The sequence below is a fragment of the Heptranchias perlo genome, chromosome 28 (assembly GCF_035084215.1).
Source record: "Heptranchias perlo isolate sHepPer1 chromosome 28, sHepPer1.hap1, whole genome shotgun sequence".
Lineage (NCBI taxonomy): Eukaryota > Metazoa > Chordata > Chondrichthyes > Hexanchiformes > Hexanchidae > Heptranchias > Heptranchias perlo.
In genome coordinates, this window is record NC_090352.1 from 7,704,691 (window position 1) to 7,722,878 (window position 18,188).

Genomic DNA, 18,188 nt, shown 5'->3' on the forward strand with positions numbered 1-18,188 from the left:
CACTGCCCCTGCCACCAGTGTCTGCTCGTGCTCACTTGTGAGTGGTGAATCACCAGGTGACAACCCAACTAACTCTCTAATAGGACCCACTGAGCTGTTAGTATCTGCGCTGGTGTATGGCTGGGTATGATGTGATGATGCGGCATGGAGCTCCTCTGGGGAATCGCCCTTGTCCATGTCGCACGCCTCTTCTGTGCTCCTTGAAGGCCCTGGAAGAGAACATATAGCTGTATTAAGAATCATCACAGAAGTGATGTTGCGACGAGCAGACTGAGATGTACAACAGGTCAATCATTGATAACATCAATTCATGATGTGTGTGAGGGATGTTAAAGTTCTGTCACCAGCCAATGGCAGGGTGCCAGTCTCGGGATCTCCGACGGCCAGGCATCTGCCACATCTCCCATGCATTTTGCGCTCTCTTCTTCTACAAAGGGAGAAAGAACAGACGTGTGAGTGAGTGAGGGTGACGGGGTCACCCGATGGATGCATTGCTTTGGGTGAGGCTGACAATGGAAGAGATGCATCAGAGGGTGAGTATCAGACAGATTCACGACATTTCATGAGGGTTGGGGTGAGTGGGAGTGGTGGGTTCACAAATGGAGAGGTGAGGAAATACACAGAAGGTATGAGACTTAAGTGGGTGTGAAGAGTGATGTGATGGAATAGGCTTGGCAAGACAAAGTGGGAGGAGGGTAATATACACCACAGGATGTAGGTGAATCAGTAACTGTACTCACTTTTCCTGACCTGGTTAGGTCATTAAAGCACTTCCTGCACTACACCCGCAACCTTGGCCCCGTGCTCCTGCTGCTCACCTCCTCTGCCACCTCAAGCCAGGCTTTCTTGGTGGCAGAGTCAGGGCGCTTCCTCTATCCTCTGGGTATTGGACTTCCGTCCTGTACATCACACCGGCCAGTAGCAACTCAAGTGACGATTCAGTAAAGTGGGGTCTGGCTTTGTCCCTTGTTGTTCTATTTCTTTAAATTGCTCCTTTCTCCTTCAAAATCCATGGTTTCAGTATCCTTTTAAATACTCCAGCTGCCAGCACGTCATTTGGGTGTGCAGTACGCAGCTGGGAGACCCGAAACCCGGAAGTCACGTTAAGGGCCTTCAATTGAGTCACACTCGCTCGAGAAAACGCACAAAAATTTTTCCCTGGTTTCCCACCCGCGTATTGACCCCCCCCCCTGCTGAGACCCCGCCTCTATGTTAAGTTTTACCCCATGGATACACAATGAACCATAGCACAGCAGTTTTGAACGTAAGACAGCATGGAATGAGAAAGGGCCATTCTGGACATCAAGCCTGGACCTTGCACAGATTTTGTGCAACGTACCCTATGAGAAATTCTTCTCCATCCATTTAATCTCCTGAGGGAAACTTCAAAATGGATGCATCGTGACCTCAAAAGCAGCGAAGTGAACTCCAGAATATCTAAAGATCATCACATTGCCATGCCATAGTCAACCCTGAGCCCGCTGACCATCAGTAACACAGAAAACACTAGTCATCAATGACACAGAAAAAACTGGTCATCAGTGACGCAAAAAACACTGGCCAACAGTGACACAGGAAACACTGGCCATCAGTGACACAGAGAACACTGGCCATCATCGACACAGGAAGCACTGGCCATCAGTGACACAGAGAACACTGGCCATCATCGACACAGGAAGCACTGGCCATCAGTGACACAGAGAACACTGGCCATCATCGACACAGGAAACACTGGCCATCAGTGACACAGAGAACACTGGCCATCATCGACACAGGAAGCACTGGCCATCAGTGACACAGAGAACACTGGCCATCATCGACACAGGAAGCACTGGCCATCAGTGACACAGAGAACACTGGCCATCAGTGACAGAGAGAGCACTAACCATCAGAGACACAGAGAACACTGGCCATTATTGACACAGAAAACACTGGCCATCATTGACACAGAAAATACTGGCCATCGGTGACACAGAGAACACTGGCCAATTAGTGATGCAGAGAACACTGGCCATCGGTGACACAGAGAACTGTTTGCTTACTATTGTTCCATTGGCTGAAGACTGGCTTCTGTGATGGTCGGGAAATCAGGAGGAGGACGAGATGCATCATCCACTTGGCACTTCTGACTGAAGATAGTTGCTATTGTCCCATTGGTTACCAGTGTCGCTTTATGTACTATTGTTCTATTGGTACGAATCTCCCATTATTTCCTATTGTGTCATTGGTTACCAGTCTCCCTTTGTTTACTATTGTCCCATTGGTTACCAAGGTCCCTTTGTTTACTATTGTCCCATTGGTTACCAAGGTCCCTTTGTTTACTATTGTCCCATTGGTTACCAAGGTCCCTTTGTTTACTATTGTCCCATTGGTTACCAATCTCCCTTTGTTTACTATTGTCCCATTGGTTACCAATCTCCCTTTGTTTACTATTGTCCCATTGGTTACCAAGGTCCCTTTGTTTACTATTGTCCCATTGGTTACCAAGGTCCCTTTGTTTACTATTGTCCCATTGGTTACCAGTGCCTTATTGTTTACTATTGTCCCATTGGTTAGCAGTGCCCCTTTTTTACTATTGTTCCATTTGCTACCAATGTCCCATTGTTTACGAGTATCTGATTGGTTACGAGTGTCCCTTTGTTTATTATTGTCCCATTGGTTATCAATGTCCCTTTGTTTACCATTGTCCCATTGGTTAACAAGGTCCATTTGTTTGCTATTATTCCATTGGTTGCCAATGTCCCTTTGTTTATTATTGTCCCATTGGTTACCAGTGTCCCTTTGTTTACTATTGTTCACCAATGTCCCTTTGTTTAGTATTATTCCAGTGGTTACCAATATCCCCTGTTTACTATTGTCCCAGTGGTTTGCATGTCCCTTTGTTTACTATTGTTCCATTGGTTACCAATATCCTTTTGTTTACCACTGTCCCATTGGTTACCAGTAACCCATAGTTTATAATTGTTCCATTTGTTACCGATGTCCCATTGTTTACTATTGTTCCTTTGGTTACCAGTAACCAATTGTTTACTACTGTTCCATTGGTTGCCCATGTCCCACGGTTTGCTGCTGTTCCATTGTTAACCAGTGTCCCATTGTTTACTATTGTTTGATTGGTTACCAATGTCCCATTGTTTACTATTGTTTGATTGGTTACCAATGTCCCATTGTTTACTATTGTTCCATTTGTTACCAATGTCCCTTTGTTTACTATTGTCCCATTGGTTACCAGTAACCCATGGTTTACAATTGTTCCATTTATTACCAATGTGCCATTGTTTACTATTCTTCCTTTGGTTACCAGTAACCAATTGTTTACTACTGTTCCATTGGTTACCAATGTCCCATGGTTTGCTGCTGTTCCATTGTTAACCAGTGTCCCATTGTTTACTATTGCTCCATAGGTTACCAGTAACTAATTCTTTATTATTGTGCCTCTGTTTACCAATGTCCATTTGGTTACTTTTGTCCAATTGGTTACCAGTGACGCTTGGTTTAATATTGTTCCATGGGTTATCAATGTCCCATTGTTTACTATTGTTCCATTGGTTACCAATGTCCCATTGCTTACTATTATTCCATTGGTTGCCAACATCCCTTTGTTTACTATTGTCCAATTGGTTACCAGTGGCCCTTTGATTACTATTGTTCCATTGGTTACCAGTAACCCATTCTTTACTATTGTTCCATTGGTTACCAATGCCCCATTGTTTACTATTGTCCCATTGGTTACAAATGTCCATTTTTTAATATTGTCCCATTGGTTACCAATGCCCCATTCTTTACTATTATTCCATTGGTTACCAATGTCCCTTTGTTTACTATTGTTCCGTTGGTTACCAGTGTCCCTTTGATTACAATTGTCCCGTAGGTTACCAGTGTCTCTTTGTTTATGATTGTTCTATTGGTTACCAATATCCCATTGTTTACTATTATTCCATTGGTTACCAATGTCCCTTTGTTTACTATTGTCCAATAGGTTACCAGTGGCCCTTTGATTACTATTGTTCCATTGGTTACCAATAACCCATTCTTTACTATTGTTCCATTGGTTACCAATGTCCCATTGTTTACTATTGTTCCATTGTTTACCAACATCCCATTGATTACTATTGTTCCATTGGTTACCAATGTCCCATTGTTTACTATTGTTCCATTGTTTACCAACATCCCATTGATTACTATTGTTCTGTTGGTTACCAATGTCCCATTGTTTACTATTGGTCCATTGGTTACCAGTGTCTCTTTGTTTACTGTTATACCATTGGTTACCAATGTCCCAACTAACAGAAAACAAAGAGTTGGGATAAAACGGCCATTTTAAAAATGGCAATCTGTAACTAGTGATGTGCCGCAGGGCTCAGTGCTGGGGCCTCAACTATTTACAATATATATCAATGACTTGGATGAAGGAACAGAATGTCTTGTGGCCAAATTTACTGATGATACAAAGATAGGTGGAAAAGCAAGTTGTGACGAGGGCACAAAGTGTCTGCAAAGGGATATTGACAGGTTAAGTGAATGGGCAAAAATTTGTCAGATGGAATATAATGTGGGAAAATGTGAAGTCATCCACTTTGGGAGGAAAAATAAAAAAGCAAATTATTATTTGAATGGAGAAATACTACAAAATGCTGCGGTACAGAGGGATCTGGGTGTCCTCGTACATGAAACATAAAAAGTGAACATACAGGTGCAGCAGGTAATCCAGAAGGCAAATGGAATATTGGCCTTTATTTCTAGGGGGATGGAATATAAAAGCAGGGATGTCATGCTACAACTGTACAGGGTGCTGGTGAGACCACACCTGGAGTACTGCGTTCAGTTCTGGTGCCTTTATTTAAGGAAGGACATACTTGCATTGGAGGCAGTTCAGAGAAGGTTCACTCGGTTGATTCCGGGCATGGAAGGGTTGCCTTATGAGGAAAGATTGAACATGTTGGGTCTATACTCATTGGAGTTTAGAAGAATGAGAGGAGACCTTATTGAAACATACAAGATTCTGAGGGGACTCGATAGGGTAGATGCTGAGAGGATGTTATCCTTCATGGGGGAATCTAAAACTAGGGGGCATAGTCTCAGAATAAGGGGTCGCCCATTTAAGACGGAAATTAGGAGGAATTTCTTCTCCCAGAGGGTCATGAACCTTTGGAATTCTTTACCCCAAAAAGCTGTGGAGGCTGAGTCATTGAATACATTCAAGGCTGAGTTAGACACATTTTTGATCAGCAAGGGAGTCAAAGGATATGGGGAAAGTGGAGTTGAGGTAAAAATCAGATCATCCATGATCTCATTGAATGGCGGAGCAGGCTCGAGGGGCCGAATGGCCTACTCCTGCTCCTATCTCTTATGTTCATATGCTCTTATGCTTATGCACTTATGCACTTATGCTCATTGGTTACTATCGTCCCATTGGTTACCAGTTTCACTTTGTTTTCTATTATCCCATTGGTAAGTAATGTCCCATTGTTTACTATTGTCCCTTTCTTTACTATTATACCATTGGTTACCAATGTCCCTTTGCTTACTATTGTTCCATTGGTTAACAATGTCCTTTTGTTTACTGTTGTTCCACTGGTTACCAGTGTCACTTTCTTTACAATTATCCCATTTGTTACCAATATCCCATTGTTTCCTATTATTCCATTGGTAACCAATGTCCCTTTGTTTACTATTGTCCCATTGGTTACCAGTATCCCTTTGTTTAATATTGTTCACCAAGGTCCCTTTGTTTAGTATTATTCCAGTGGTTACCAACATCCCTTGTTTATTATTGTCCCAATGGTTTGCATGTCCCTTTGTTTACTATTTTCCATTGTTAACCAATTTCCCATTGTTTACTATTGTTCCACTGGTTACCAATGTCCCTTTGTTTACTATTGTCCCATTGGTTACCAGTAACCCGTGGTTTACAATTGTTCCATTTGTTACCAATGTCCCATTGTTTTCTATTGTTCCGTTGGTTACCAGTAACCAATTGTTTACTACTGTTCCATTAGTTACCAAGGTCCCACGGTTTGCTGCTGTTCCATTGTTAACCAATGTCCCATTTTTTACTATTGGTCCATTGGTTACCAGTAACCCATTCTTTACTATTGAGCCATTGTTTACCAATGTCCCATTGTTTACTATTGTTCCATTGGTTACCAGTAACCCATTCTTTACTATTGAGCCATTGGTTACCAATATCCCATTGTTTACTATTGTGCCATTGTTTCCCAATGTCCCTTTGTTTACTATTGTCCAATTAGTTACCAGTGACCCTTGGTTTAATATTGTTCCATTGGTTATGAATGCCCCATTGTTTACTATTGTTCCATTGGTTACCAATGTCCCATCATTTACTATTATTGCATCGGTTACCAATTTCCCATTGCTTACTACTGTCCCATTGGTTATCAGTGTCCCTTTGATTACTATCGTTCTATTGGTTTCACATATCCCATTGTTTACTATTGTTCCATTGGTTACTAGTAACCCATTGTTTACTATTGTTCCATTGGTTACCAATGTCCCATTGTTTACTATTGTTCCATCGTCTACCAATGTTCCATTGTTTACTATTGTTCTGTTGGTTACCAATGTCCCTTTGTTTACTATTGTCCAATTGATTACCAGTGTCCCTTTGATTACTATTGTTCCATTGGTTACTCATGTCCCATTCTTTACTATTGTTCCATTGGTTATCAATGCCCCGTTGTTTACTGTTGTCCCATTGGTTACCAATGTCCTATTGTTTAATATTGTCCCATTGGTTATCAATGCCCATTGTTTACTATTGTCCTATTGGTTACCAAGTTCCCCTTGTTTACTATCGTTCCATTGTTTCCCAATGTCCCTTTGTTTACTATTGTCCAATTAGTTACCAGTGACCCTTGGTTTAATATTGTTCCATTGGTTATGAATGCCCCATTGTTTACTATTGTTCCATTGGTTACCAATGTCCCATCATTTACTATTATTGCATCGGTTACCAATTTCCCTTTGCTTACTATTGTCCCATTGGTTATCAGTGTAACTTTGTTTACTATTATTCCATTGGTTGCCAACATCCCTTTGTTTACTATTGTCAAATTGGTTACCAGTGTCCCTTTGATTACTATTGTTCCATTGGTTACCCATGTCCCATTCTTTACTGTTGTCCCATTGGTTACCAATGTCCCATTGTTTACTATTGTTCTGTTGGTTACCAGGAACCCATTGTTTATTATTGTTCCATTGGTTACCAATGTCCCATTGTTTACTATTGCTCCAATGTTTACCAACATCCCATTGTTTACTATTGTTCCATTGGTTACCAGTATCCCTTTGTTTACTATTGTTCCATTGGTTACCAATGTACCATTGTTCACTATTGTTCTGTTGGTTACCAGTAACCCATTCCTTACTATTGTTCCATTGGTTACCAATGTCCCATTGTTTACTATTGTTCCATTGCTTATCAATGTCCCATTTTTTGCTATTTTTCTGTTGGTTACCAGTGTCTCCTTGTTTACTGTTATCCCATTGGTTACCAATGTCCCATTGTTTACTATTGTTCCATTGGTTACCAATGTCCCATTGTTTACTAACGTTCCTTTGGTTACCTATGTCCTTTTTAAACTATTATTTCATTGGTTACCAATGTCCCTTTGTTTACTATTGTCCCAGTGGTTACCAGTGTCCTCTTGTTTACTATTGTTCACCAGGTCCCTTTGTTTAGTATTATTCCAGTTGTTACCAATATCCCTTGTTTACTATTGTCCCAATGGTATGCATGTCCCTTTGTTTACTATTGTTTGCATTCTTTACAAATGTCCCACGGTTTGCTGCTGTTCCATTGTTAACCAGTATCCTTTTGTTTACTATTGTTCCATTGGTTACCAGTAACCCATTCTTTACTATTGTTCCATTGGTTACCAATGTCCCATTGTTTACTATTGTTCCATTGGTTACCAGTAACCCATTCTTTACTATTGTTCCATTTGTTACCAGTGTCCCTTTGCTTACTATTGTCCAATTGGTTGCCAGTGTCCCTTGGTTTAATATTGTTCCATTGGTTACCAGTTTCCCTTTGTTTACTATTGTCCCATTGGTTATCAGTGTCCCTTTGATTACTGTTGTTCCATTGGTTTCCCATGTCCCATTGTTTATTATTGTTCCATTGGTTACTCGTAACCCATTTTTTACTCTTGTTCCATTGGTTATCAGTGCCCCTTTGTTTACTATTGTCCCATTGGTTACCAATGTCCCATTGTTTAATATTGTCCTATTGGTTACCAAGGTGTTTACTATTGTTCCATTGGTTACCAATGCCCATTGTTTAATATTGTTCCATTGGTTACCAATGCCCCATTGTTTACTATTGTCTCATTGGTTACCATGGTCCCTTTGTTTACTATTTTTCCATTGGTTACCATTAACCCGTTATTTACTATTGTTCCCTTGGTTACTAGTGTCCCATTGTTTACTATTGTTCCATTGGTTATCAATGTCCCATTGTTTACTATTGTCCAATTGGTTGCCAGTGTCCCTTGGTTTAATAGTGTTCCATTGTTACCAATGTCCCATTGTTTACTATTATTCCATTGGTTACCATTTTCCCTCTGTTTACTATTGTCCCATTGGTTATCAGTGTCCCTTTGATTACTATCGTTCTATTGGTTTCACATATCCCATTGTTTACTATTGTTCCATTGGTTACTAGTAACCCATTGTTTACTATTGTTCCATTGGTTACCAATGTCCCATTGTTTACTATTGTTCCTTCATTTACCAATGTTCCATTGTTTACTATTGTTCTGTTGGTTACCAATGTCCCTTTGTTTACTATTGTCCAATTGATTACCAGTGTCCCTTTGATTACTATTGTTCCATTGGTTACCCATGTCCCATTCTTTACTATTGTTCCATTGGTTATCAATGCCCCTTTGTTTACTGTTGTCCCATTGGTTACCAATGTCCTATTGTTTAATATTGTCCCATTGGTTATCAATGCCCATTGTTTACTATTGTCCTATTGGTTACCAAGTTCCCCTTGTTTACTATCGTTCCATTGGTTACCAATGTCCCTTTGTTTACTATTGTCCCATTCGTTACCAATGCCCCATTGTTTACTATTGTCCCATTGTTTACCAAGGTCCCTTTGTTTAATATTGTCCAATTGATTACCAAGGAACCTTTGTTTACTATTGTTCCATTGGCTACCAATGTCCCATTTTTACTATTGTTCTGTTGGTTACCAGTAACCTGTTATTTATTATTGTTCACTTGGTTACCAGTGTCCCATTGTTTACTATTGTTCCATTGGTTACCAACATCCCATTTTTACTATTGTTCTGTTGGTTACTAATAACCTGTTATTTATTATTGTTCACTTGGTTACCAGTAACCCATTGTTTACTATTGTTCAATTGTTTACCAATGTCCCATTGTTTACTATTGTTCTGTTGGTTACCAATGTCCCATTGTTTACTATTGGCCCATTGGTTTCCAATGTCCCATTGGTTACTATCGGCCCATTGGTTACCAGTTTCACTTTGTTTACTATTATCCCACTGGTTACCGATGTCCCATTGGTTACCAGTGTCCCTTTGTTTACTATTATCCCATTGGTTACCAATGCCCTTTTGCTTACTATTGTTCCATTGGTTAACAATGTCCCTTTGTTTACTATTGTTCCATTGGTTACCAATGTCCCATTGTTTACTAGCGTTCCATTAGTTACCTATGTCCTTTGTTTCCTATTGTTCCACTGGTTACCAATGTCCCTTTGTTTACTATTGTTCCATTGGTTACCAACATCCCTTTGTTTTCTATTGTTCCATTGGTTACCAGTGCCCCATTGTTTACTATTGTCCCATTGGTTACCAACATCCCTTTGTTTACTATTGTTCCATTGGTTACCAAAGTCCCATTGTTTACTAGTGTTCCATTGGTTACCGACATCTCATTGTTTACTATTGTTCTGTTGGTTACCGGTAACCCATTGTTTACTATTGTTCCATTTGTTACCAATGTCCCAGTGCTTACTATTGGTCCATTGGTTACCAGTGTCTCTTTCTTTACTGTAATCCCATTGGTTACCAGTTTCACTTTGTTTACTATTATCCCGTTGGTTACCAATATCCCATTGTTTACTATTGTTCCATTTGTTACCAATGTCCCATTGCTTACTATTGGTCCATTGGTTACCAGTGTCTCTTTCTTTACTGTTATCCCATTGGTTACCAGTTTCACTTTGTTTACTATTATCCCGTTGGTTACCAATATCCCATTGTTTACTATTGTTCCACTGGTTACCTATGTCTCTGTGTTTACTATTGTTCTGTTGGTTACCAATGTCCCATTGTTTACTATTATTCATTGGTTGCCAACATCCCTTTGTTTGCTATTGCCCAATTGGTTACCAGTGTCCCTTTGATTATTATTGTCCAATTGGTTACCAATATCCCATTGTTTAATATTGTCCCATTGGTTACCAATGCCCATTGTTTACTATTATCACATTGGTTACCAATGTCCCTTTGTTTACTGTTGTTCCATTGGTTACCAATGCCCCATTGTTTACTATTGTCCCATTGGTTACCAAAGTCTCATTGTTTACTATTATTCTGTTGGTTACCAATGTCCCATTGTTTACTGTTGGCCCATTGGTTTCCAGTGTCCCATTGGTTACTATCGGCCCATTGGTTACCAGTTTCACTTTGTTTACTGTTATCCCATGGGTTATCAATGCCCCGTTGCTTACTATTGTTTCATTGGTTAACAATGTCCCTTTGTTTACTGTTGTTCCACTGGTTACCAGTGTCGCTTTGTTTACTATTATCCCATTGGTAAGTAATGTCCCATTTTTTTACTATTGTCCCTTTCTTTACTATTATCCCATTGGTTACCAATGCCCCTTTGCTTACAATTGTTCCATTGGTTAACAATGTCCCTTTGTTTACTGTTGTTCCTCTGGTTACCAGTGTCACTTTCTTTACTGTTATCCCATTGGTTACCAATATCCCATTGTTTGCTATTGTTCCATTGGTTACCAATGTCCCATTGTTTACGAGCATTCCATTGGTTACCTATGTCCTTTGTTTACTATTATTCCATTGGTAACCAATGTCCCTTTGTTTACTATTGTCCCATTGCTAACCGCTATCCCTTTGTTTACTATTGTTCACCAAGGTCCCTTTGTTTACTATTGTTCACCAAGGTCCCTTTGTTTAATATTATTCCAGTGGTTACCAACATCCCTTGTTTACTATTGTCCCAATGGTTTGCATGTCCCTTTGTTTACTATTTTCTATTGTTTACCAATGTCCCATTGTTTACTATTTTTCCACTGGTTACCAATGTCCCTTTGTTTACTATTGTCCCATTGGTTACCAGTAACCCGTGGTTTACAATTGTTCCATTTGTTACCAATGTCCCATTGTTTTCTATTGTTCCTTTGGTTACCAGTAACCAATTGTTTACTACTGTTCCATTGGTTACCGTGTCCCGCGGTTTGCTGCTGTTCCATTGTTAACCAGTGTCCCATTGTTTACTATTGTTCCATTGGTTACCAGTAACCCAGTCTTTACTATTGTGCCATTGTTTACCAATGTCCCATTGTTTACTATTGTTCCATTGGTTACCAATGTCCTTTTGTTTACTATTGTCCCATTGGTTACCAGTAACCTGTGGTTTACAATTGTTCAATTTGTTATCAATGTCCCATTGTTTACTATTGTTCCATTGGTTACCAGTAACCCATTCTTTAGTATTGTGGCATTTTTTCCCAATGTCCCTTTATTTACTATTGTCCAATTAGTTACCAGTGTCCCTTGGTTTAATATTGTTCCATTGGTTATGAATGCCCCATTGTTTACTATTATTCCATTACTTACTAATTTCCTTTTGTTCACTATTGTCCCATTGGTTATCAGTGTAACTTTGTTTACTATTATTCCATTGGTTGCCAACATCCCTTTGTTTACTATTGTCCAATTGGTTACCAGTGTCCCTTTGATTATTTTGTTCCATTGGTTACCCATGTCCCATTTTTTACGATTGTCCCATTGGTTACCAATGCCCATTGTTTACTATTGTCCTATTGCTTACCAAGGTGCGCTTGTTTACTATTGTTCCATTGGTCACCAGTGTCCCATTGTTTAATATTGTCCCATTGGTTACCAATGTCCCTTTGTTTACTATTGTTCCATTGGTTATCAATGCCCCTTTGTTTACTGTTGTCCCATTGGTTACCAATGTCCCATTGTTTAATATTGTCCTATTGCTTACCAAGGTGTGCATGTTTACTATTGTTCCATTGGTTACCAGTGTCTCTTTGTTTACGGTTATCCCATTGGTTACCAATGTCCCATTATTTACTATCATCCCATTGGTTACCAGTTTCACTTTGTTTACTATTATACCATTGGTTACTGATGTCCCATTGGTTACCAGTGTCCCTTTGTTTACTATTATCCCATTGGTAACTAATGTCCCATTGTTTACTATTGTCCCTTTCTTTTCTATTATCCCATTGGTTACCAATGCCCCTTTGCTTATTATTGTTCCATTGGTTAACAATGTCCCTTTGTTTACTGTTGCTCCTCTGGTTACCAGTGTCACTTTCTTTACTATTATCCCATTGGTTACCAATATCCCATTGTTTACTATTGTTCCATTGGTTACCAATGTCCCATTGTTTACTAGCGTTCCATTGGTTACCCATGTCCTTTGTTTACTATTATTCCATTGGTGACCAATGTCCCTTTGTTTACTATTGTCCCATTGGTTACCAGTGTCCCTTTGTTTACTATTGTTCACCAGGTCCCTTTGTTTAGTATTGTTCCAGTGGTTACCAACATCCCTTGTTTACTATTGTCCCAATGGTTTGCATGTCCCTTTGTTTACTATTTTCCATTGTTTACCAATGTCCCACGGTTTGCTGCTGTTCCATGTTAACCAGTATCCCATTGTTTACTATTGTTCCATTGGTTACCAGTAACCCATTCTTTACTATTGTTCCATTGGTTACCAATGTCCCATTCTTTACTATTGTTCCATTGGTTAGCAATGTCCCATTGTTTACTATTATTCCATTGGTTACCAATTTCCCTTTGTTTACTATTGTCCCGTTGGTTATCAGTGTCCCTTTGATTACTATTGTTCCATTGGTTTCCCATGTCCCATTGTTTACTATTGTTCCTTTGGTTACTTGTAACCCATTTTTTACTATTGTTCCATTGGTTACCAATGCCCCTTTGTTAGCTATTGTCCCATTGTTTAATATTGTCCCATTGGTTACCAATGTCCCATTGTTTACTATTGTCCTATTGCGTACCAAGATGCACTTGTTTACTATTGTTCCATTGGTTACCAGTGTCTCTTTGTTTACTGTTATCCCACTGGTTACCAATGTCCCATTATTTACTATTGTCCCATTGGTTACCAGTTTTACTTTGTTTACTATTATCCCATTGGTTACTGATGTCCCATTGGTTACCAGTGTCCCTTTGTTTACTATTATCCCATTGGTAAGTAATGTCCCATTGTTGACTATTGTCCCTTTCTTTTCTATTATCCCATTGGTTACCAATACCCCTTTGCTTATTATTTTTCCATTGGTTAACAATGTCCCTTTGTTTACTTTTGTTCCACTGGTTACCAGTGTCGCTTTGTTTACTATTATCCCATTGGTTACCAATATCCCATTGTTTACTATTGTTCCATTGGTTACAATGTCCCATTGTTTACGAGCGTTCCATTGGTTACCCATGCCCTTTGTTTACTATTGTCCCATTGGTTACCAGTGTCCCTTTGTTTGCTATTGTTCACCAGGTCCCTTTGTTTAGTATTATTCCAGTGGTTACCAACATCCCTTGTTTACTATTGTCCCAATGGTTTGCATGTCCCTTTGTTTACTATTTTCCATTGTTTACCAATGTCCCATTGGTTACTATTGTCCCTTTGGTTACCAGTTTCACTTTGTTTACTATTATCCCATTGTTTACTGATGTCCCATTGGATACCAGTGTCCCTTTGTTTACTATTATCCCATTGGTAAGTAATGTCGCATTGTTTACTCTTGTCCCATTGGTTACCAGTGTCCCTTTCTTTACTTTCATCCCATTGGTTACCAATGCCCCTTTGCTTATTATTGTTCCATTGGTTAACAATGTCCCTTTGTTTACTGTTGTTCCACTGGTTACCAATGTCCCATTGTTTACTAGCATTTCATTGGTTACCTATGTCCTTTGTTTACTATTGTTCCTTTGGTTACTAATGTCTCTTTGTGTACTATTGTCCCATTGGTTACTAAAGTGCAAAGACTCTTAATATTTTGCTTGCTTCACTTATTCAAAATTCTTGTTTGGACATCAGAAGGGAACAGAAGAATAAATGTCTCAGTCCTGGCTGCTGGTTTTTAGTTCTGTTCATCATGATTCTAAATGTTCAGACGTGATGGAATTCCATTACGCAGCACATTCAGATTCTCTGCCGATGACAAGATCTCTCCAAAAAATTGCCAAAGAGCGGAAAACCAGTACTCTCTGTTAATCAGTTGTATGTGCTGGCTTGTGTTCTGCCAACTGTGTTGCATAGTACTTTGCCTATGCTTCTGCTCATGTTAATCATTTTTATTGTAAATAAATCTGGTCAGTAGTTTAGCCTGTACAAATATTCAGGTATTGTGAATATTTTCCAATATACATATTATCAGGGCATATAGAGGTCAATAATTCAGTGGAGATGTATGAAATACCGCCATGCTCTGGACACAGGGCTCCATATTAAAAGGGCATTGAGACTGAGGTCTACTCAGTGTCCGATGCATACATTGTGGACTGCAAGCACTTTAAATGTGTTGTCCCTGCTCACTGACTGTGTACCAGGCTCAATAAGGACACGGATTTTATAAGAATGAAGGAATCCCCTACAATTTAACAGGAGCAGCTAAAAAGTATTCTGGTCATTCAGCACCCTTTTCAAACAGGCACTTCAAGAGTTGGTTGTTACAAAATGTTATCTTTTTTTCCTGGGTGGCCCCCTTGTCCAATCAAGGCTGCTGTTTATTGCTAGACCTTCTGTTTCTTGGCCTCCAACAGTCAATCCATGAGTAAGGCCATTCTTTCCCAAGTCTTTTCAGTCATCCAAAAATTGGTGCAGCTTTAAGTTATGCCAGCAGCCCTTTAATAGCTACTGAAACCTGATAATCTGGTCCCTGGCCTCCATGGCACCTCCAGCGCGTCATGAACTAAGTGCCGAGTGCCTAGCAGTCCTGGTGCAGCTGCGCTGAGACTACACTATCTTCCTACAGTAGATATCCTAAGTCCTCTCTGGTGTGGCTATGGGAATTCAAGGGTGGGTTCCCTATTTTGATTGACTAGCTACCTGAGCCAATAAAGAATGTACGTGTACGCCCATATTCTGTGACAGGTGGGCGTTGTTACTGAGCTGGATAAACGTGAGCTGTTTCTTGAACTCGGTGAAGATGTATCCTCAACCATTGTCTTGAGGTGCTCTTCCACTAGTACAAGTAAAATAATAAATTCTCTTGTCCTACTTTTGTTTGGGTGTTAATGCATTGTATAGAATAAGTAATACTAAGTTTTGACATTCCCACCAATGACACATTACCAGCAGCCACAAACTGAACCCATGCACAGATCCAACTAAACCCATGCAGCTACCAGGCTTGTAAACCATATCATTAGTATATGAAACAGTGTCTCAGGGGTTCCAACAGATCATGAGTCACCTTATAATACAACTCTGACACGGCCTCCAAGATTATTGTCATTTCTGCCAATCAGAAACTTGAGCCTCATATTAGAATAAAGTGAAATCTTTGTCATGCCTTGAAAATTCTTCTTGCTTTTTAGTCTCTGCAGAAACTAATAATTTATACCCCCACGAGCAGCGAATACATCGAACATTTCTCTCAAAATGCCATTTCCTCACCATTTTCACCTTCAAATATTTCATTTAAAAATCCAGCCTCTTCCACAATTCGCATCTCCAGAGATTTCTTCCCAAGCCCATAGTTTCTCAGTGCTGAGAGTGAAAACTTTCTCTGCTCTCTCCACCAATGGCCATACCTTGCAAAGACAATACCTACAGGGGTACAATAGAAACGGTGTTTTATTCATCTTTATTTTCTATGTTACTCATTAAGATGTGGTCTGGAGAGATGTAAAACGGGCTGCTGATTCACTGTCACCCGTTTTACACTACAGCACAAAATCAAGATCTACCTCAGTGGGTGTCCCCAGGGGAACTGGTGTCAGTGTGTGTCCCCAGGGGAACTGGTGTCAGTGTGTGTCCCCAGGGGAACTGGTGTCAGTGTGTGTCCCCAGGGGAACTGGTGTCAGTGGGTGTCCCCAGGGGAACTGGTGTCAGTGTGTGTCCCCAGGGGAACTGGTGTCAGTGTGTGTCCCCAGGGGAACTGGTGTCAGTGTGTGTCCCCAGGGGAACTGGTGTCAGTGTGTGTCCAGGGGAACTGGTGTCAGTGTGTGTCCCCAGGGGAACTGGTGTCAGTGTGTGTCCCCAGGGGAACTGGTGTCAGTGTGTGTCCAGGGGAACTGGTGTCAGTGTGTGTCCCCAGGGGAACTGGTGTCAGTGTGTCCCCAGGGGAACTGGTGTCAGTGTGTGTCCGCAGGGGAACTGGTGTCAGTGTGTGTCCCCAAGGGAACTGGTGTCAGTGTGTGTCCCCAGGGGAACTGGTGTCAGTGTGTCCCCAGGGGAACTGGTGTCAGTGTGTCCAGGGGTACTGGTGTCAGTGTGTCCAGGGGAACTGGTGTCAGTGTGTGTCCCCAGGGGAACTGGTGCCAGTGTCCCCCCAGGGGAACTGGTGTCAGTGTGTGTCCCCAGGGGAACTGGTGTCAGTGTGTCCAGGGTTACTGGTGTCAGTGTGTCCCCAGGGGAACTGGTGTCAGTGTGTCCCCAGGGGAACTGGTGCCAGTGTGTGTCCTCAGGGGACCTGGTGTCAGTGTGTCCCCAGGGGAACTGGTGTCAGTGTGTGTCCCCAGGGAAACTGGTGTCAGTGGGTGTCCCCAGGGGAACTGGTGTCAGTGTGTCCCCAGGGGAACTGGTGTCAGTGTGTGTCCCCAGGGGAACTGGTGTCAGTGTGTGTCCCCAGGGGAACTGGTGTCAGTGTGTGTCCTCAGGGGAACTGGTGTCAGTGTGTGTTCAGGGGAACTGGTGTCAGTGTGTGTCCCCAGGGGAACTGGTGTCAGTGTGTCCCCAGGGGAACTGGTGTCAGTGTGTGTCCGCAGGGGAACTGGTGTCAGTGTGTCCCCAGGGGAACTGGTGTCAGTGTGTGTCCCCAGGGGAACTGGTGTCTGTGGGTGTCCCCAGGGGAACTGGTGTCAGTGGGTGTCCCCAGGGGAACTGGTGTCAGTGTCAAGGAGAATTGGTGTCAATGTTCAGGGAAACTGGTGTCAATGTGTCCCCAGGGGAACTGGTGTCAGTGTGTCGGCAGGGGAACTGGTGTCAGTGTGTCCCCAGGGGAACTGGTGTCAGTGTGTCCCCAGGGGAACTGGTGTCAGTGTCCAGGGGAACTGGTGTCAGTGTGTGTCCCCTGGGGAACTGGTGTCAGTGTGTCCCCAGGGGAACTGGTGTCAGTGTCCAGGGGAACTGGTGTCAGTGTGTCCCCAGGGGAACTGGTGTCAGTGTCCAGGGGAACTGGTGTCAGTGTGTGTCCCCTGGGGAACTGGTGTCAGTGTGTCCCCAGGGGAACTGGTGTCAGTGTGTCCCCAGGGGAACTGGTGTCAGTGTGTCCCCAGGGGAACTGGTGTCAGTGTGTCCCCAGTGGAACTGGTGTCAGTGTGTCCCCAGGGGAACTGGTGTCAGTGTGTGTCCAGGGGAACTAGTGTCAGTGTGTCCAGGGGAACTGGTGTCAGTGTGTCCCCAGGGGAACTGGTGTCAGTGTGTGTCCCCAGGGGAACTGGTGTCAGTGTGTCCCCAGGGGAACTGGTGTCAGTGTGTCCACAGGGGAACTGGTGTCAGTGTGTGTCCCCAAGGGAACTGGTGTCAGTGTGTGTCCCCAGGGGAACTGGTGTCAGTGTGTCCCCAGGGGAACTGGTGTCAGTGTGTCCAGGGGAACTGGTGTCAGTGTGTCCAGGGGTACTGGTGTCAGTGTGTCCCCAGGGGAACTGGTGCCAGTGTCCCCCCAGGGGAACTGGTGTCAGTGTGTGTCCCCAGGGGAACTGGTGTCAGTGTGTCCA

General features: G+C 41.9%; 1 protein-coding gene across 1 annotated transcript; it reads right to left on the reverse strand.

Moving 5' to 3' along the window:
* Positions 1-5,805: 5,805 nt before the first annotated feature.
* LOC137344758 (uncharacterized) lies at positions 5,806-13,738 on the reverse strand. Its single transcript, XM_068007884.1, has 6 exons — positions 12,891-13,738; positions 12,076-12,793; positions 9,707-10,281; positions 7,738-8,248; positions 6,766-7,586; positions 5,806-6,568 (listed from the first exon to the last, which is right to left on the reverse strand). Exons 1-6 carry the CDS (start codon positions 13,736-13,738, stop codon positions 5,806-5,808), a joined length of 4,236 nt encoding a protein of 1,411 aa, XP_067863985.1.
* Between the last annotated feature and the right edge of the window lie 4,450 nt (positions 13,739-18,188).

Excerpts from the sequence above, each read along its gene's own strand:
- LOC137344758 (XM_068007884.1), bottom strand. The coding sequence starts at position 13,738 with ATGGGTAACCAATGGAACGCTCGTAAACAATGGGACATTGTAACCAAT. Across the intron at positions 10,282-12,075 it reads TAGTAAACAAGCGCACCTTG|GTAACCAGTGGAACAATAGT; the intron begins GTAAGCAATAGG and ends ACAGAGACATAG. Across the intron at positions 6,569-6,765 it reads AGGACAATAGTAAACAATGG|AACAATAGTAAACAATGGAA; the intron begins GCATTGATAACC and ends GGTAACCAACAG.